The 22,645-nt window shown below is 36.0% G+C and overlaps 1 protein-coding gene across 1 annotated transcript in view; it reads right to left on the bottom strand.

Moving 5' to 3' along the window:
• Positions 1 to 22,645, bottom strand: part of IMMP2L (inner mitochondrial membrane peptidase subunit 2) — a 909,463-nt gene that overhangs the window by 186,886 nt on the left and 699,932 nt on the right. Inside the window, exon 5 of the mRNA XM_023737033.1 lies at positions 16,539 to 16,641. Within this exon, the coding sequence (XP_023592801.1) occupies positions 16,539 to 16,641 (103 nt within the window). The remainder of the gene's footprint in view (positions 1 to 16,538; positions 16,642 to 22,645) is intronic.

The following is a 22,645-nucleotide window of genomic DNA, read 5'->3' as shown; positions in this document are numbered from 1 at the left end:
GTTTCCAAGGCTGTAAATCTTTACAGAAACAGACTGCCCATCTTTCTCCTGTGGAGCGACTGGTGGTTTCCAGCCATAGACCTTTCGGTTGGCAGCCAAGCGCTTTAACCACTGCACCAAGAGGGCTCCTAAAATGTAGTTTCCCAAAACACTCACAAGTCCTACTAAATAAGAATTTCAAGTGAGTCAGGGACATCTGTCTTAAACAAGCACCCCGGGTGATTCTGATGCACACTAAAGTTTGAGAAACACTGCTAGAAGATTTTAGTCATGGATCATAAGAATTCCGTTTAGCGAGATTCAGGATGAGACTGGAAGCTTTCGTTCCATCCTTCTATCTTCCTAGGATTCCTCCCGTCCCGGGGAGATTTTTTTACCCCAGTATTTCAGGCCATCCTGTACTAAATTGGAATTTGCCTTCTATTTTGTAGTCCTACTACTTCCCTCTAGACAAAGAAGGCATTTCTTTTGGTGTCCCCAAAGATTTCTACCACTCCCACTTCTACCCTACCCTTTTTCCAGGTTTCAGCCAGCCTGGCTCATTGACTTATCATAGAAGCCGCTTGCTCCACCTCCCTTGGCCTGTTTCTCTGCGTCCTATCTGTTTGGTTTGATTAAATCATCATCTGTTTGTCAGGCGGAATCCATCTCACTCTCTAATCTTACCAAATGCTTCCTGGGAGGTGCTTCATGCCAAGAGCTTCCTTCTATCAACCACTATAAGCAGACTTCCGTCTCTTTTTACCAAAGATGTATTTCTTATGTACATTCCACTAACTTCTTATTTCTGAACTAGGAGACACTACTAGTGCTAAGCTCATTCATAAAAGAGAAATTTGCTTATCCCTTTAACAAAGATTTATCACATGCCTATTATGAGCCAGGCACTTTCTACATCAGTACACCAAACAAACAAAAACAAAAACAAGGACTCTGATGATCTCATGAAGTTAATTTCTATTGGAGACAACAGAAAATAAAATAAAATTAAAAAGTAAATTAAAAAATAATATAAGATAGTGATAAGAGTTAAGAGTATTGATAGTGATGGCAGAGGGGTGTGTGTGTACATGTGTATGGAAGTGGGTTTTCCATTTTAGACTGCATACACAGAACAATTCTCTCTGAGGTGGGGAAAATAAGAAGTCAGCCATTAAGGATCTAAAGGAAGAGAGTTCATGTGGGGGGAAACAGCTAGGAATTGAAATAAGACCAGACTGGCTCAAGTATAGGCTGAAGGGCATGGTCAGGTGAGGGAGAGAAAACTTCTGGGAGGAGATTTTTAATTCAAATAGCAACAGGAAGCCACGGGAGGGTTTTCAAGTCGAAGAGAGACCTGTTCTTAGGGTACAATGACCCTAACTGCTATGTAGATATTAGATTTTAAAAGAGTAAGAGAGGAAGTATAAAGGCCAATTAGGAAGCTATTGTGGTAAGAGGTTGATAACTCAGCAGTAGAAATAGAAGAAATAGATGCATTTGGGATAAATGTTGGTGGTAGACCTAATAGCCCTTGATGGTGCGTTAATTGGGGTAACAAAAAATGAAATGTCGAGGATGACTCCTAACTGTTTGGCTTGAGTAACTGGGTGGATAGTTGTGCCATCTACTGAAATAGGGGAAATCTGAGGGAAGAAGTTGGGGGTAGGAAAGAACGGAATGGAGAGTTTCATTTTAGATATGTTAATATGAAATACTTACTGAATATCCAAGCGGGATAAGTAAGATCTGGAGATATACAACTGATCATCGATGGCATAAAAATACCCTTTAAAGACACGGGGATCAATTTTCTTAGGGACAGTTTTTAATACAGATGAAGGTTCAAGATAGAGATCAGAGGCATGCCAAAATTTAGAGGTCTGGCAGAGACGGATGAAAAAGTAAAAGAAGCCTAGAAAAAATGGCTGGTTATACGGGTTCAAGGGAACTAAGAGAAAAAATTCTCAAAATGTTTGAAAGAGGAAGTGGTCAACCACATCCAGTACTGCTGAAGGGGTACGTAAAATGAACACCTGGAAGAGATCACTGGTTTTGTCAACATGAAAGTAACCTGACAAACCCTGAGCCAAAGGAATGAGTAATCTCTTCAAAGCCCAGGCGTCTAGCTGAACTGCAAAAGAAAATAATGTTAGCAAGGTAGAATGGTGTAAAGAAAAAAGAAAAGTGTTCAAAGAAAATCTTACTATTGCTTCCGAACGTTAGTAGATTTTAATCTAAGATAAACCGAGGTGAGACATACATGTTATACAAGAAAAACACACAAAAGAATTTTTAAAAAAGGAAATACTATCTGGCACTCATATTAAATCAATCTTAACATGGATCTTAGAATTAATCTACCAGCACAGGATAATCATTTTATTGCTTCCTGATTCAGGAAACAACATAGGCAGATTTTAAAAAGACTTAAAATTAATTATTTAACAAAGACTAGCCAAGCAAAGTCTACAAATACACTGCTCCTAGGTACCGCTCCTAGAAATACTTACCACTCCTCCCTCTCTCCATAGTGAAGCTGCTAAAGACCTGATGATTCATACCAATCTCCCATTTGTTAAACAGCCCAAATCATCCTTTGTCATTTAAACTGCACTGGATTTGAATTTGCATAGGCTCTAAGTAGAGAACAGTATCTTGAAGCTACATAAAATAATCATAGGTAGTCTTCAAACAGAATACGTTAATCTTTTCTGGCACTGCTCCCCAGTGAAACCACAGAACTCAGTGCTATTCTTTGGGTGAGTCATGCTGTAAAATTTCCAATTGACTTATCCACAAAGAGATGGCACCACATGAAACAGAGCCCACGTAAAATTTGGAAAGAAATGAACCTTTGCATCTTCATCCTTCTGCTTGGCTCTGACTTCAGTTATATTACAGCAAGACCAGGGCTAACTTTCAGAGCGCTCAGATCTCAGCAAGTTGCAAGAGTGAACAAAGCCTCTTTCATTGTCTATAATACTCAAAACTGGTTATCCAAATTATTTCCCAAGATCAGCATTTCTCAAAGTGTGGTCGTTGGACATTCACTTGGCTACGGGTGCTTCTAAAAAAAAATCTTTGAGGGGCTAAACACAGGCATCTGTGTTTTCAATAAGCTCACCAAGTGTTCCTTAAGCACATAAAGTTTGAGAGATTCTGCCCTAATTTGTTTACTGTGAATATTTTCAGGTTTTGGTTTATTCCCCTCCTGGTTCTTCATTCTCCAACTCATTTTACCCACCACTTCAGATTATTGCCCCGAACTTGCTGTTCTAATCATTTCCCTACTATGCTCAAAAGTCTTAGGTGGTCTTTTACGGCCTGCAGAATAATGTCCAAACTACTTTGTTTGACGTTCAAGGCCCTCAGTGATGGTTCTGGACTTATTTTTTATTATTGCTCTTCCCATGGTTGAACTTCTTGCCAAACAAAATTATGCAAATACGCCATACATGCCCTAAACACTTCCATCTCCATTCTTCTGCTAAGTTGTTCTCCGCTTTCAGGAAGTCAACTTTTCCATTCATTACAAGCCCAAATCCTATCTTTTCTTCAGGGGTAAACTTATTGATGCCTTCTCAATTCTTCCCTGCCAGAAACAACAACTTCGTGAACTTCATAGCATTTCATCTCTGTTTTATGCTTTGTATCATTTGTTATATTTATAGTGCAGCCTATGCTTTTGTTGATCCAGGACCCTGCAGCTGCTGGGAACAATGCCTTTCCATGTGCTGGTATCAGCAAAATAAAATTTTCATGGAACTGCCATAATTATTATATAATCTTGCTTTTGAACACGGTTGGTCCAGGGGTAGGCACCTGATTCAAATTAGACCAACCACAGTACGCCACCCCTTGAGAGTGATTAATTATTTAAGCATGAGTACACTGGTCATAGTTAATTGGTTCAGGATTGGGCACTTGACCCAAGCTGACCCCCTGGATTGAGGACTAGAGACGGTCAGATCATTCCCTCTCCCACAACTCGGAGTATGAGATGTAACACTGGGAAGCTGTCTACGTACGGCCAAGGGATTGGGTTTCCCCATGGTTTTAGACATCCTTGAAGTGATGGAGGCAGGCCATCTGGTAGCATGAGGCTGGAGGCCACTTCATTAACCCTCATGGTTCAAAACACTCCAAAGCACTACTCAGGGTTAACTCCAGAGACAACTGAAGTGCCCTTGTGTTACTCTGGGGGAGCCATGACTGCATGCCTAACACCTCTGCCTGTAAGCTGATGTTCACCATTTTATTGTTATTATTTTTATGGTGATGTTGAGTGGACAAGAGAGGCTCATGCCACATTTATAACAACTTAAAAGAAAGTAATACGTGCAAGAGAGAGATTCACTTTGGGTATTTTTATTCTGTGAAAGGTTACTGGATTCCCTTCTTTTGGAGAGGGATAGAAGAAAAGAATTTTAAGAGTAGGAGAGATCTGGGCTCCTGAGGCAGAAAGGAAGGCTACTACTATGAGATAAAAGAAATGAGGGGCTGAGCCCACAAGAATGTGAGATGAGCTTTGAAGACATAATTTACTCTAGGCTCAGTTTACTTTCAACAGAGCAGGGAAAATACAGAGGCTGTATTTTTCTTGCACCTGTAAATAATTCTGCTTCGCATGATTCATGATGTTTTTGGTTTCATTTTAAACAGGACTGAATTTATAGAAAAGTACATTTGATGGAATATACTAATTAACGGATCACAGTAATAGTTCCACAGCCATTTCTGAACCTTTCAGGAATTAAACGCAGAGCACATAGAAAATAACTTTATAAAGAGGGCAAGCTTCTTGAACCTTAACGATGATGATATAACAATTTAAGGTAATGTCCCCATACATAGGCTCTTTCAACCCTTTTCAGAAAGAAGCAGCTTATTCATAATCTTCCTTATAACCAAATACTAAATTTACTTCATTGAGACAAAAAGTTATCATAGACAATGGACTTCAAAAGAATAAAGATCAAGGGTAATGACAAGGTGGAGAAGTATATAATAAAATTTCACATTAATATAATATTATCGTATGAAGTAGGTATAGGCTGTTGGTAGATTATCCTGCAATCTAATAGTTTAAATAATATTCTTTTATCTAAAGAGAAAAATACTTGAGCTAAAGCAAGGTTGTTTTTTTTTTGGTTGTTTTTTCAAATTAAAATGTAGAAATAAGTATTACGTGACTATAATAAAATCAATCAAGAACTTATTCTTAGAAAATTTATCTGAAGTTCTTATAAAATATACTTCTTTGACTCAACAGTATAATACTATTTGAAATGATGCAGCAGTTTAACTAGCAACATCCATCTGGGTGAAAAAGAACTATTTAAGTACCATGCACTTTGATGAATGACCTTTTAAATGGCCTTGCCCATTTTGCACTATTAATTTTCAGTCCAGGGTAACACATTAAATCTAGAAGCAATAGCCCAGTGAAACTATGTCTTTAAAGAATTCATTCATTTAATGGTATTACCATTCCCTATTCAGTACATAAGTTTTCTTTGCTTGAAAGACTCAGCAAATACCTGTTTTGCATGTCAGAAAATAACGTAATAAAGTTTGTTTTAAAAGCCTCTGGATCAAATATTTTAAGATTAGAATTTTTCCTTGACCAGAGTCTACATAATTCCATAATGACTGGTAGAAATGACATAATTTATAATCTCATTTGTGTTTTTTGAAGTGAAACATAATTCACATGAACAACTTAAATATAATCATGGCTAATTTGAGAGAAATGTTTCATTTGCCTGCAGCTTCCAGCAAATAAGGAGCCCTGATGGCACAGTGCTTAAAAGCTCCACTGCTAACCAAAAGTTCAGTGGTTCAAACCCACCAGCCGTTCTGTGGGAGAAAGATGTGGCAGTGTGCTACCGTAAAGATTACAGCCTTGGAAACTCTATCGGGCAGTTCTACTCTGTCCTATAGTGTCGCTATGAGTCAGAATTGACTTGATAGCAATTGGTTTGGTTTTTTTGGTTTGGTTTCCTAGCAAAAACTATGCACAGGGAGCATTAAAGCCTCTCTGGGGAATAGCAGATACATTTTGCAACAAGGAAAGTTTAACAAGCTTTGAAAATGGTTTGGTCAAAGCTCCTCAACTGTAAATAAACTCACTGAAGGTTTGAGTAAAACTTCAGCCTAACGTAGCTGTTAGTCTGAAAGTAGGTTATAGTTAATAATTATTATCTTTATGAAAATCTGGGTTAGTTATCAAAACACTGAGTCCAATATTTCACAATTTGATGAAGTCTTGTAACTTCCCCTTTTCTTCCACTGATCATATTATAATTTTTAATCCATAGTACTAATAAGGAAATCCTGGTGGTGTAGTGGTTAAGAGCTATGGCTGTTAACCAAATGATCGGCAGTTCGAATCCACCAGGCACTCCTTGGAAACCCAAGAAACCGAACCCTTTGCCATCAAGTTGATTCGGACCCATAGTGACCCTATAGGACAAAGTATAACTGCTCCATAGGGTTTCCAAGGAGCAGCTGGTGGATTTGATCTGCCGACCTTTTGGTTAGCAGCCAAACACTTAACTACTATACTTATTTTAATATAGTAATTTTATTTAAAGGGGAGATTAGTTAATAAAAATTGAAATCAGTGTGAACATTCCTCATTATTCCTTCAGAAAAACTAATGTGTTTCTTCTTTTTTAAAAAAATATTAATTTAGAATTCCATAATATATATGTACACTTAAAATAATAATAATGAAGAAGAAATAAAACCAACACCTGCTTCTCTATCAGCCAGTTTGTTGTTGCTTTAGTTGCTTTCAAGTTGTTTTTGACTCATGCAAACCTCATGTATGCAGAATAGAAATGCTCCACAGTATTTTCAAGGCTATGACCTTTTGAAAGCAGATCGCCAGGCCTTACTTCCAAGGTGCCTCTGTGTGGGTTCAAACTGCAACCTTTTGGCTAGTAGTTGATTCTTAACCATCAGCCAATTTAACAATCAAAATATTTACTTTTCCATTATATGTTAGCCTCTACATTCTGGGAATAACCCATGCCTTTTAAATATGTAAAAACATTAGAGACAGAGCAGAGAAGGCCTGTGAAATGGGTGGATAGTGTATCAGGTGATATGGATGCTAAGAGGAACAGACGGGGACATTGATGGAGTAATACTTGCTGTAAGTTTAATGAGTCATGAGTAAGACTCAGTTATCTCTTGCAAGGTCAGGACAGCAATCTTAAGCATCATAAGGCAGCAAGATCAGATTGCCAAGAGTGCTCACTCAAATGTCTCTCCAAGTGCTTTGCAAACAAAAGAAGACTGGAGACATTACTTTGGAACTTCCAATTTTGGCCTTCCACATCGCAAGTATATCTTGATTTCAGTTCTGCATTCTGAATGTTAAGGTCTGACCCATCAGAGGTGAGTGTGAAAGCAGTGCAGTGTTTCAGCCAGTGAACGTCTCCAGCGGATGTGGTGAGTTAATTTCAAGCAGCAGAGTCCAACACAGCCCACTCAATTCTTGATTCCTAAGGACTCTCACATCAATCCACTTCATGTTTTTATTCCTGCCACCTTAGTCTAGGGTCTAATCATCTTTGATTTGAACCAGGATTACCCACGTAATTGCATTCTCTATCTATGGCCTATTTCCAATCTAATCTTTCACTCATAATTTTCCCAAATCAGTCTTGCTAAGATGACTCTTCTTACTTATTACCCTGCTCTTTAAAAATTTAAATGGCTTTTTAGTGTCTTCTAGATAATGTTCAAACTTTTCACCTTCGTATTCAAGGCCAAATGTAATCAGTCCTTAACCAATCCTTCTCTAAAGCTCTTTCCAATCTACAAGATCAGAGGTTGGCAAAATTTTTTTCTGTAAAGGGTCAGATAGTAAATATTTTAGGATTTGTGGGCCATAAGTCTTCATTGCAACTACTCAGCTTGACCACTGTAGCATGAAAATGTCATAGACAATGAGTGTGTCCGTGTTCCAGTATAGTTTTTGTTTGTTTGTTTTTAATAGAAACAAGCACAGGCCAGATTTGACCCATGGGCCGTAGTTTGCTGACTCCTAGAAGAATTTTTACTGCTCCCAGATTGCTCATTAATTATGTCACCAAACAGCTGTTAAACTTTGTTCCCAGATCTGGGCCAAAGGAATACAAGGATGAGTCAACTCCCACACCTGCCTTGGCAAAGCTCACAGGCTATTCCACACACACAAAATCATTCTGCAATTGTGGTGAAAATGCTGTGAGGGGTAAGCGACTTGGTCAGGAGCAAAGCTTCACATTAGAACAGGTCTGAGAGTGGCCATTCTCCAGAACAAGGTGGACAGGCAGAAGACAGTGTAGGGAGAGGAAATGACAGCATTTGCCAAGATACAGAGATGCAGAACCAGATGGGAAACTTAAAGAATGACCAAAGCATAGACCTGCATGAGTAAGGAAGAAACATGGAGCTGGAAAATTTAGTTGGGACATATTCAGAGGGTTTTGAATGTCACACTAATGTGTTTGACCTCGTCCTTGGAGTCATACTGCTTTTAGTTCTGGGCAGGAAGAGCCTCTTTTTGGTGCCTACATTTAGAGAAATTCACATATCACAAATATACAAAAATTAAATTTATTAAAGAACACACGAGTCCTTATATCACTCGAGATCTGGTATTCAGTACTGGAACAGTCTGACATAATAAGCCAGAATTTCCACTAAATATTTAATAAACTTGTATCATTCAGGACCCAAGCAAATGCTTTTCCCTATCTCTTGCCTTAGGTCCAAAACAAAAGGTGACTGAGTCTGATTTTTGTGGGCTGATCATAAGGAGGATTTCAGCCATAGAAACACTTAGCTAAAGGAAGAAGACAATTAAATAACTTAGTAAGCCTTCTCAGATAGTATGAACACAACAGATGATATGGATAACATAGCATCATTTCCTAGTAATGATGAGTGTCCCTTTTCTTGCTTCTCTTCATGTTTCAATTTGTGATCCTAGAGGTACTTCAGAGAACACAGTATTCACAATTTTTATGAATGTTAAACAATTCGTATTACTGAACTGGCTATGACCTTTAGCACAATGTTGAATAGAAGTGGTAAGAATGGACTTTCTTGCTTGTTTTTGATTTAAAAGGGGAGGCTTCTAATATTTCATCATTAAGTATGATAGGAGCTATAGGCTGATGATACTGTTTTAAGAATGATGTGATCAGAGTTCTTTTCAGACAAATCCTTGGTGAGAGGAGGTTGGGTTGTAGCAGAATTAGCCAAGAGTCATGTTACAGGAATCACCGCTATTTACTGCAAAAACCACAGGGCCAGCAACGCCCCAACAAGAGAACATACCTCATGGCTCTGATTCTGGCCATTGTAATAACGAACTGCATTTTGATTTGCTTCATTCACCAAGTTAGAAAATTTTAATATACCACAAACCCACATGTGTCATATTATAGATAATGTCTAAAACCTTAGTTATTGTGATTCATTACAGGCATCATATATGGCTTCGTTACATACAAAAGAATGACCCAAGTCCCTGACAATCCAACTGATCTTGTATTTCTCTGAAAGTTATTGCAGCAAATACAATCAATGAGTTTCTTACACAGTGCAAAGTCATTTTCAAGATAACCAACAAGCCTTGGGAAAGTTAAAAATTTCCAAAGAAAGTTATCTCCTAGGATCTCAGTCAAAAGATAAAGCCATTTACATAGTTTGGTGTTTACATATTAAGGAGAGAACAAACAATTACCTAACAAATATTTTATATGTATATATTCATTTAATTGAGGCAATTCAATCTAAAATTCTTGAATTACTGTATATTCAATAGCATATTTTTCTCCTTGTGTCATCTAGGTTAGGATTTTTCTCCTCTTAAGAGCCTCTTGTATTTTCCATTTTATTTTTCTATGTAGACATGTGTAGACACGTTATATTTTATAAATAGTTAAGATAAATAGTCCAACACCCTTTTCTAAAATTTCTAAGAGTTTATAAAGTTGCTAAATTAATAACCTGCATGTATTTCACTAAATTTTGGCTCCCAACCCACTGTCAGCAAATATACATTTCTAATAAAATGAACATGCTTAATTCTGTAACTAAACAGCCCAAAGGAACAGTATCTGCCATAGCAATGAAGTCTAAAGACAATTCTGCTGACATTTTTCCTATCTGAAAACGAAATCATGTGGAAAATGATCTCTACAGTAGCAGAATAATTAAGACTGAAGACAGAATTTGATTTGGTAGAGACGGAAGCTTAGATTGTCTTTTTCTGGAGCATGAGGAAGCAACATTATTTACTTCATCACTCTCTACCTCCAGTTGACATTATGTTTCCATGTTCCCTCTCTCTTTTTAAATCATATATTTGTAGTAACAAATCCAATCAAAACTAATGCTGATCCTGAGGGACTTTTTGTTTCATCGTGTTGAATGGACATTTCCCTGTTTTGAATATTGCTCCAGAAATTGGGCTCTCTTCTGAAACTTGGCTATCTTTGGTTATGCAGATATTTTCATTAGAATAGCATCTCTTTTAATTCGCTTTGACCTTTTTTATAAAGTGCATCCCATTGGCTTCAACCAAATGAATTCATATCTAAACAAAATATGTGGGTTGCCCGGTTGTAGCACTGTTTAAGGGAACTGTGAGAAACAATTGAAGGAAAATATGAAGGTAAGGATTTATGACTTTAAGAACCATAGGTGGGCTTCCTGGTTAGTGACAGACATCCATGCATATGGGAGGGTAGAGCATACCTTTTTCGGACATAGAAGCTTTGAGTTGGGAACCCTCCTAGACCTTGCCCTATGTGTGTCTTCATTTCAAAAAGAGTGTCATGCTGTAAGGTGAGGGAAAAATCACACAGGGAGATCTGACACTACATGAAGAGAGAGATGTCTACTTCCTTTCAGCTGCTTCAGCACCCTATCTGTCCCTACTCCAGCCGCAATCTGACTGCCACCACATTAAGGATCCTAAACCAGACTATGGAGCCAAGCCCTTCTCAAATTCTGGACTCCCAGAAACTGTGAGAGATAATAAAATGATTGCTGTTATTTAAAAAAAGAAGAACCATAAGGATGTTACCGTCATTTTTCTATAAAATATAGGTTATTTTAGTCCTTAATTTTTTTTTTTAATGAACAAAAGCATGTACTATAAGACAACAAGAAAATGTAACCAGTTAAAATCTAAGCAACGTTTTTCAAATAAAGTGTGAATAGAATATTTTATTTGGATCCTGTCAACATAGTCTAGAGTCCTTTTTCTTTATCTGAAAATGGCTGATTTTAAATCAAAGCTACCATGGTTTACCTGCTCTAAAGAACTTACACAAGGAAAACGCTACACTTCAACAATAAATAAAATGAAATGTCAACTCATTCTCATATGTCCACAAGATTATTCTGCACTGTATAAACAGAGTATTTTCAGTGCAGCTGAAACCCATTAACCACTCCAGTCATAAACCACTTCATTCACAAAACATATAGCATCTAGAGTGTTTTATGCAATGCAGGATTTAAAAGTTATTATTTTCACTGATTTCAGAACTCTCTGTTCTACCAAATCTTCCTAGGAGATCTCCTTGGTTTTTATTACAAAAATGCTCTATTCCTCCAAGAGGTTTTGTCATTCCCCCCCTTAGAGAACTTGTTGTACTGTAGTGTGACTGCAGGATTATTTGCTTGCCTCCTCTCCTGTGTCCTGCCTTGAGGAGTAGGGCTTCGGCCTCAGACATTGTTATTGGCCCTCTTACTTGCTCCTCCTAGACTCGGAGTATCTTCCATGCTTGGTGACAGTGACAGAATGATGCGGAAGGCTCACAGGTTCAGTGTACTCCCTCCTATCCACAACTTGAATCTCTGCCATTATACTCTCTAAATCTGTTAACCAGTGGCCCGTTGAGTCGATTCTGACTCAAAGGCTAGAACCGTCCCATAGGGTTTCCAAGGCTGTAATCTTTACAGAAGCAGACTGCCAAGGAGATGCTGGTGGGTTCAAATCACTGACCTTTTCGTTAGCAGCCCAGAGCTGTAACCACTGTGCCACCAGGGCTCCTTAAATCTGTTAAATGTTTCCCAAAACCCTATCCCAGTTTGTCCTTTCGTTCTGTGGTCTCAAAAACATCAAAAGTCTCTTTCTTTTCTCTCTCGTTCATCTTTCCTGCATCTCCATGAATCCTGTTCTTGCTGCTCAAGTCAATCATGTGTCATATTTTTTCTTTTTTACCAAAAATACAGAATGTAAGGAAAAAAGTTCAAAACAGCTACAGTTAGATTTAAAATACCCATTTCCCACATACATTATGTAACCTAGGAGTCTCCCTAGTGAATAACGTTCTTTTTTCTCGATCCATTCTACCCATCAATATACACATGCCAAAATCAAGCTGGACAAATAGTAGATGCTCAATCTGTCTTGAAGGCATAAATGAAATACTTGCATGATATGAAAACATAAACTTTGCTCCTTCCCTTTACTTTTTCACTATTTCCAGAAAAGTAAATATGTTTTAAACTTCATGAAGTTCAAAAAGAATTCTATGCAATTTTATTTTCATTGTTGCAGGTTTTCTTATATACAGCATCACTTGCAACCCATAAACTCATTTTGTTAATAAATAATATTTCAAATACTCATTTATTGCTAAAACTATCATCTCATGTTAGACATTCTTCCTTCAAGAAAATACTCTAAGGGGTTAATATTTTATTTAATTAGTTATTCACGAAACAAATGATTGAATTATCTCTTTTCCAAATGACTTGGAACTAAAAAGAATTCACCTTTAGTGTAACTCGCAGTTTCTGTTCTCAGTTAGAGGCAGTATATCATGCATAGTTTCTGCATCCAAATTGTTCAGTTCTACTTCATGGTCCCTGCACACAAATTGGTCACCAGGTGACACTACAGTCACTAACCTGAAAATCAAAATATATTTATACATCTTGGAAAAGCTCTCTTTGCCTTGGAATATTTAAGCTAAAAGTTTCCTCCTATTGTTCTTTGGTCAGTGTAGTTACAATATTTATTTCAAATACTAAATAAGTAGAATTTCTATTATAACATATATTCCTTAGGGTAAATCACTACCAAGACCAGTTAAAGCATATCAGTGGCTCACAACTTAAAGCTACATAAAAATGATAGAAAAACTTCAAGGATAGAAAATGTTCAAGCTAAAGGGAGGCATTGAGAGAGGCACATTTGTGTTTTCATTGAAAGGAATGAGTAGCTATGAGAACAGTTCAAATATAAATACTAAAATAAGCATTTCTAACAAATGGAAGCAAGAACTGTTGCATGCCTATTTAATTGAAGAAGAATCTGCTAATCTGAAATAGCTAATTATGATTTCAAAATTCACACGTACAAATACAAATATAAGATTTGCTTCTTACATGCTTTCATTTTCAAGCAAGAACACTTATCAATATCTGTTACAGTTAGTTGCTTTTGGATGCTGGCAAAGAACAATAACAAGCCTACTAAAGAAAATATATTAATATGTCTACATGGACATACGGGTAGTAAAGGGAAAGACACTAATTCTTTTCACTGAGCAAAGTGCTTATCAAATATTCTAAGCAATCATAAACCTACATATCAGAATCATTAGCTGTCTTTGTTATATAATCCAGTACAACTAAGTAATACAATGCTCTGTACAACACTTTCAGACAATGTCATAATTAAAAAAACCTACAAAAGATATTCCTGACACTAGTAATTTAAGCTAAAGTCATAAATTAGTGAATCTATATTTTGAGAAGATAAGACATTTTCTGTCATTGTGCAATGATAATATATTGAAGAGGTTTAGCACAGAGATATTTCATAGAGATATTATTCATAATTGAAACATTTCCTACTCAGTCAAATCTGTGATGTTTTCCTTCAGGCCATAGCATCATAAAAATTTTTATAGAACTTATAGCCAGAAGGAAAGTTAGAAAGTATTTACTTTCAATCATCTTCATCCTAGTTTTTAAAAAAACTATTTTTCCGATTATAAAGAAAATCAAAACCTACTGAAAACTTTTTAAAATATGGAGAACTACAAAGATATAAAAAGAAATCAATCATAATTATAACAACTGAAGATAATTAACATAATTCTGTATATACAGTTTTTCATTTTTATGTATTTACTGAAAATTATATCATGAATATTATGTCATTAAAATTCTTCATAAAAATAGTTTTTAATGACTGCATAATATTTCATACTCTGGATGAACCATACTTTATTTAACTATACTTCTATTTTAGAATGCTGAGGATGTTCATTACAATTTTGATAAATATATTCATACAAAAATTTTTACTCAGTTTTTCAATTATTTACTCAAGATAGATTCTGAGAAGGAAACCTTCGCTTTATACATGAGGAAATTTAGGTCAAGAGAAGTTAAGTGATGGATAAGGTCTATCACCAAGACTGGAGCCCTGGTGGCGCAGTGGTTAAGAGCTTGGCTGCTAACCAAAAGATCAGCAATTCGAATCCTCCAGCCGCTCCTTGGAAAGCCTATGGGGCAGTTCTACTCTGGCCTGTAGGGTCTCTATGAGAAAGAATCGACTCGACGGCAATGGGTTTATATATATACACATACATATCCATTAAAAAAAGAGGAGAAGAATCACTAGTAGGTTTGTCACTTTGACTCAAATTACTGATTCAAACAATAATTAACAAATAGATTTCATTTAAAACATGATTTAAACCAAGTGGCATTATTAAGCACTGCACACAATATATTTATGTTACTGTTTTGCATGTTGTAGTCTCTTATTATAATAAGCACAGTAAGATTGTCCTATGCACATAGTTTTCACCTTTTTTTTTTTTTAAAGATATAAGTGCCAGAAGACGCTTTCACACCTGATGCACTTTCATGGATTACTCATGGTTCAGTGGTTCAAAATAAACACTGTTAAGTACAGAGCGGGAAGGAAAGCCCAATCAGAGCGGCACAATAGAGATGACGCATTGAGGATAATGTGCAATTCCCAGTGTCATGCCGGCCAACTCTATCATTTTCTCTTCGAAATGAGAAAGCATATGGGATATAAGTGAGCGAGAATAATATTCATTATGTAAATACCATTGATTGGCTACAGTTCAATAATAAAGAAGAACCAAACCGATCTCAAACGTTAGTGTTTTATTATTAGTAACTAATTATTTACCACACCCTGCACAACTGAGAGCAAAGCAACAACGTTTTCTAATACTTCATTCCAGAATCACTATCCTAACCAATCAAAACCTGAACCAAAGCTAACTAATATTTTAATGTGGGCTTGAGTAAGAACATGTTATATTTTACAGACTTAATTTTATAGATGAAAGAGAAACAAAACCACTATTAAGTTATTTATTTTCACTTTCAAGTTGCTGAAAAATTTCTTTATAACAGTCACTTCTACTACACTGTAAGTGACCTAAAATATTTCCAATCTGTCTCATTTTTGGTACGCCCCACGAAGAATACATTGTATTTTTATAACAATTATCACTCAAAGGCAAGGAAAGTCCTTACAAGTTTTTATTATGATTGCAACTAGAAATAAGAAGTAGAAGTAGTCCCCTAAAGTTTTCTTCCACCTATCCATAACATTTATGCAGCCTCAGCTCTATTACTGTATTTTTAGCCAAAGGTGGATCAAAGTGTCTGCATCTTTAGTGGCTATGAAGAGCCCCTCATAATATGTGAAGGACATTGTTTCAATAGAGACCACTAACATTTAATTTTAGACAAACACTATGTGGATCATTTTATTTTAAATATCTGAAGGTACTCAGCATTAAGTTACAAATATATAACAGCTTTATATATGTCCAGCTTTATGAAAATGTAATCAGTGAAGATCCAAGCTTTTAAACAAACATAGGTAACAAGATATCAGGTGCAGTTTCCATTAACTAAAAGATTCTTCACTTTATAATTATTTCACTTTTTATAATGAAGGGTTCAGAAATAGATTATTTCTCTGTACATTCAAAGTGAATAAAATTTACAAATATCAGCTTAGTCACATATTTTATGGTGCATAAGCATGGAATAAGGAATGTCTGCATTTCTGCTATAAATACTTATAAAATGTTACTTACCAATACTATGATTTCCATTAGACTTGCATTTTTAACTACCAATTTAGAAAAATGATGCCTATAGATCCTTTACACAATAAGTCTGTTAAACGTTCATTCATAACATAAGCTACGAACATTCCTGTGGAAGAAACAAGGCCTTCCAATTGTGACCATCTGGTCAGTGGAAAGCATCTTTTGGTACACTGTAAAAAGTCTAAGTTCTTTTCTATGAAACACGACACGCACACACACCTACATACATGCACACACACACACACACACACACACCTTGATAGTTGACGTTATCTATCCATGATATTTAAAAGGAAATTTTTAATCATAAACTGATCTACCCTACATTCATAGCTTAATTATGTGAGCAACCTATCTGGCATGCTTTTGCTCCAACTTCTGAAATACAGTTATATCAGTGACAAGATGACTTACCGGCCCAAAAGAATTACTGTCAAAACTGTGTCCATGATGATCTCCTTCAACCCAGATGTGACCACGTGGGACTTTGACATATCGGTTTTTGTGACCCATGGTTCTAGAAACAAACAGTATAACAAATGAGGTAAGAACAGAAAGGAGATCAAAGATCTAAGCGTACAAACTCAAGAAAGGGAAAAACACCGTAATAAAGATGCAACAGATTAACCAGGAAACTACTGCACAACTTCATTCTTCGGTAACACCCCGTAACCCTATCCACAATATTATTCTTTCATACTTCTGCAGGTAGGAATTTTATGCCTCAGTAAAATGTACCATCACCATATATAACGAATTGGTACTTACTTTAATTCACAATACTTTTTATATATGTACTCATGAAATTTAATTGCTATTGTTAGGTGCCATCGAGTTGGTTCCAATTCAGTGACCCTATGTACAACAGAACGAAACACTACCTGGTCTTGCCCTATCCTCACAATCATTGTTATGCTTGAGCCCATTGTTGCAACCACTGTGTCAATCCATTTCATTGAGGGTCTTCCTGTTTTTCACTGACCGTCTACTTTACCAAGCATGATGTCCTTCTCCAGGGACTGGTCCTACCTATGAAATTCAATGCCCTAACAAAATACAGTTCTATTTATTTTCTAGCATTTGCTTTTACATCCTATCCAACTTTTCCAATTTACTCATGGCCTGCTGCAAGATTCATTTTTAGTCAGATGAACTTCTCAAACTGACATCACTTTTCATAACCTGTTAATATTCTAAAACTCAGCATACATGAGAAAGAAAAAAGAAAGAAAATAGCCTAGATGATCTCTTGTTGAATACAAATTACCTACTCAGTTGGAGATTTTTAATCAGTACTAGTTGATTTCAATAAATGATTCTTAAAAATGATAAATTCTTATTGTTTAAACATTTTGAAGACTTTTTAAAGACGAACGATGATACACACTCGGGAATTTTGTTTATTCTGAATGCTGGCAAGTAGATAGAGTAATTACGGGAAGGCTCTCTCACACACTGTTGGTGACAATGTAAAATGATGTCACTTTTTTGCCAATTTTGCCTATTTTTGGCAAAATTATTCAGAGACTAAAACATTCATACCTTTTAACCTAGCTATTCTACTTGTAGAAATTCATTTTAAAGAAATAATCAGAAATATGAACAAAAATTTGTAATCAAGGGTGTTCGACACAGTCTTTAAAAAAAAATTAAAATTTGCCTAAATATCCAACAACATGGGATTGGTTAAATAAATTGTGATACAAACAATCAAATAAATAAAAGAGACAGGACTGGAATAAAGTATTTTCCCAATGACATAAGAATAAATTCTTTCAGGGGCAAAGGCTATCTTTTTTCTTCTATTATTTCCCAAAGCACTCAGGAAAATGCCTAGTCTAAAGAAACTTCTTAATAAATGTTGGCTGAATGAATGACTGATTGAATGAATATCATCCCCAAGGCTACAGAGTTAATCCTAGAACTGTATTTAGCACATTGCTGTCTGAGCTGGAGATCTGATGAGACCATTTCTGTTAGTTACTTATCAAGTTGTATATGTGCAAAAGAATACATTAATAAAAAAAACTACATGTAATCTGGTGCTATAGAAATTGAAACTATTCATTATCTAGGATGATGGTCTTTAATTTCAAGATAATTTCAGTGTTGAATTACTCTGCTTTCGATCTGTAAATCATTCATGCAAGGAAGCAACATTGTGGCCATTAGAGGCCCACAGCAAGTTAATGAGAGCTGTTTGTTTTTAATTACTACTGGGAAGAAGGCTTTCAGCTTTTTAAAGAAAAGCAAAAACAAGTTGAACACATCTTACCATCATATGCTCTGTAATATAAGTGTTCTTCAATTAAAATCAGTCAATTAGTTCTTAACATCACTGCTGCTTTTATCATGAAATCGCCTTTAAGAACTAATATCACACATATAGTGTCAATGACAGGGAGAAGCCCCTTGTACTTAATTGTTGGCAAGGCACACTCCCCAAATAAGTCCAAACATTCATTCACTTTATTCAATTGGGCATTTTGGGTAAATATATAGAAAGAAAACAAGTACCCCTTTTTGTTTCTTCAAATAATCATTTAAACAGAATTACAAAGTAAAACTAGGATAAAATCATCACTACAACGAAATGATAGTAGTCTTCAAGAAACCAGTAAAATGCTATAAAACCCAGACTGAGTTTCAATGTCATATAAACCAATAGTCAAGATATTTGTGATAGAAAATGACAATATCATAAAATTACTAGTGGCAGTTCTACATTTCCTTGCATTGACCATCTTATAAAATCTAAATACATCTTCTTTTCCTCATCATTTTGTAGCATCTTACAATGCTTTATTTTTCTTTATAGCACTTATTAACAGTTGGCATACATTTACTGGTTTATTTATTCATGCCTATCTTACCCCACTAGAATGTAGTCTACAAGAACAGAAACTTGGCCTTTTTTGTTCACTTAATTATTCCCAGATCCCAGAAGAATGCATTGCATAAAGTGTTCAACAGATATTTGTTAAATGAATAATTGAACAGTTGAATAACTAGAATGAAAAATACTGCCACAAAGGCAGAAGAAGACAGGAGAAAGTGCATAGTATCTGCAAACAGGAAAAAAAAAAAAAACTGTTTTAGATCTTGATACTATTACTCACAAGTAATCTTGTGCAAGTTACTTAGAGTTTCTACCTCTTTATTTGCATATCTTTAAAATGGGATGGATAAGACACACCCTCATCGGGTTGAGGTGAAGATTAGTAGTTAGATGAGAATATAAGGGAGATGCTGTCTTAGACCACAGTCTCTGAACTCAGACTATCGTGGCTTTTATATCAAACTTAACACTATCGAAAGTATGTGACCTTGGGAAAGTTGTTTGAAAACTCCAACTTCCAGTTTCTTCAGTTATGGAATTGGGTACATAATAGTACCTAACTCAAAAAGCTGTCCTAAAGATAAAAGTGGGACATATCAAACACTTGATAAGTGGATGATCTTCTTGTAGTTGAGATTGTTTTTAAGTAAAGCACTCAGTATAGTTACGCTGCATAATAAGAACCCAGTAAGTGGTAGTTATTATTGCTATTGTCTTCCTTTGTCCACTACTTTTCATTTTTTAATTCAGAATGTGTTCAGCCTCTGCTATCTATTAGCATCAGTCTTTTAAAATTACCTGAACTACACTTCAATAATTTCCGTTCCCACAATTGGGCTGTGACTACAGACTATTTTTAATGCTAGAATGAATCTTTTTTCTTTCTTTCTTTTCTTTCATCCTTATGTTCTTCTGGGATGCTCTAAAACTCACATCTGAAAATGCTATCAGTTGATGCACATTCAAATACGCAGAGACTATCAGGTGAAAACATAACCCATGTATTTGTGTTTTTACCTGCTGGTCTCTGCATATTTGAATGCGACTCTACCAATAGAGAGTGGTTACCTAGAGACCCTACAGGTGTGAGAGAACTCTAAACTGTTGAACCCTGCTAAAATTCATGCTTAGTTCATATTCTATTTCTCAAGTTTCAATCTAACTTTTTAAAGTATAACCCAAAGTAGCTTTAAAGCATATGATGTTAAAATACTGGGCTGATTCCTTTTAAGACAGAAAAAGAAATGTAATACTCCTAATAGAATTTCTCTAGAGAAGGAATTTTAAATAGCCTGTGCTCCTGAATTCACGTAAGAGAAAGACAAGATAATCTTTCCGGTGATTTAACAGTTAACTGAGGTGTCAGCCCACAAGATTGTAGTACCATGGCTTGCAAATAATTCTGGTTTGGACAGTCAAAAATGAATTCTGTATGGTATTCTAACTACCTGTCTACAAAAAGGCATTTTTAGTACTAGCTTTACCAAGACAAGTTACCCAGGTCTTATAAATGGAATGAAGAATGATTGCCTCCAATTTGATTTGACCTTGAAAACAATGTTTTATAAGGTCTCTGAATCTTCTGAGTGTCAGCAGTTGGTACTGAGGATGTAATCCTTGATACCACTAGAAGGGGACAAATTCATATTTAAAATACTTCCTGAACACACACACATACACATTTTTAACTTAAAACCAAAAAACCAAATCCATTGCCTTTGAGTCAATTCTGACTCATAGTGATTCTATAGGACAGAGTAGAAAGGCCCCAGAGGGTTTCCAAGGCTGTAACCATTATGGAAGCAGACTTCCACATCTTCCTCGCTTGGAGCACTGAGTAGCTGGTGGGTTTGAACTGCCAACTTCTCAGTTAGCAGCCAAGCGCTTAACCCCTGCACCACCAGAGTTCTTTCATTTTTAACCCAGGTAATTATAATTCATGATTAACTGATGGTTTTCTTATTTATTTTTCAATTTACTCTATTCATTGTCCAAATTAACAGCTATTCTGAGGATGTTTACTGCTACCTGCAGCCTAAACTCATGAAGGGAATAGAAGTCAAGGCCTTAGGATCCCACAAGATCAGGAGTTGGAACTAGTTTTCTTTTACCATCATTGAAAGATTGGTCTAGAAAAAGTAATCTGCCATCAGTAAAGGGAAATGAAAAGGACCTCTGGAAAATAAAAAAAAATAAGTCTCCCTTGAAAACCCACAGCCTGTCCTCAGGTAAAATTGGGGTTTGAATTCACACTACTTGTATGGTCTGGAAAAGATAAGAATTAACTTTAAATGGCCCCAGGTACCTGGAAGAACTAAATAAAATTTTCTTCAGGGATAATCCCTCAAATCAAGGTTTTTGACACAAGACCTGCAATCATGAGCTCAGACATAACAAGGATTGTGAAGATGGCACAGAACCAGGCAATGTTTTCTTCTATACACGGGGTAACCACGAGCTGGAGCCCACTCCATGGCAACTAACAACAACAGATAGGTGAATCCCAGCCATCAGGAGCTCCCAATCCAATCTAACAGAGCTCATGAAGAAAGAAGCCACCATTAGTGAGTCAGCACAAACAATAAACAGCAGAATTAGATCCCCATAAAATTCAACTACTAGATTTATCAAACACAAAGTATAAACTATGCATATTTAAAGTTTTTAAAGATAAAAATGGAATAAAAAAACACAAATAAGTAACACTATCCTCTTTTAAAAAGACAGACATCTAAAAAGAACCTAATACAACTTCTGAAAATTAAAACACATAACTAAACAGAAGGGTTAAAAAGTAGATTAGTACCAGCTAAAGAAAAAAATAATGAACTGAAATATATATCTACAGAAATTACTTAGAATTCAGCACAGAAAAGAAATGGAAAGTGTGAGAGATGCTAAAGAGACATAAAGAACATTAGAAAATGTAGCATAATTCTAATCAGAGTCCTAAAGAAATAGAATAAAAAGAAACAAGGAAGAGGTAATATTTGAAGAGATAGTGGTTGAGAATTTTCCAGAATTGATGAAGCATTAATTTATAGATTCTGGAATCAAGATACATCACAAACAAGATAAAAGGAAATCACAACCTGATACATTGTACTGAAATTGCAGAACACTGAACTTACACAGAATCCCTGGTGGCGCAGCAGTTAACAGCTATGGAGAGCTACCGCTGCTAACCAAAAGGTCAGCAGTTCAAATCCACCAGCTGCTCCTTGGGAACCCTATGGGGCAGTTCCACTCTGAACTATAAGGTTGTGGCTACGAGTTGGAATTGACTCGATGACAACAGGTTTTGGTTTGGAACATACACATGCATGCACACATGTATACACACACACACACACACACACACAGAGACATTTGAAAAGCTGCCAGAGGAAAAACACGTGTATTGCCTTCAAAGGAATAACAATTAAATTGACAGCCGAGTTCCCTTGTTTAGGTATAATTTATATGAAAAACAATGCAGCGATTTTAAGTGTACAATTCAGTGAGTTTGAAAATCTATACAATCATGTAATTACTATCACAATGAACATATAAAACACTGTAATCACCCCCAAAATTTTCTTCTTGTCCCACTGCAGGCAATCCTACTCCCCCACCCCCATTCTTGGCCCTAGGCAACTTCTGCTCGGTTTTCTGTCACTATAGTTGTGCCTTTTCTAGAATG

This window comes from Trichechus manatus, unplaced genomic scaffold (genome assembly GCF_000243295.1).
Source record: "Trichechus manatus latirostris isolate Lorelei unplaced genomic scaffold, TriManLat1.0 scaffold00096, whole genome shotgun sequence".
NCBI lineage: Eukaryota > Metazoa > Chordata > Mammalia > Sirenia > Trichechidae > Trichechus > Trichechus manatus.
The sequence above is the reverse complement of the archived record's forward strand: the minus strand, read 5'-3'. Positions and strand labels throughout refer to the sequence as shown.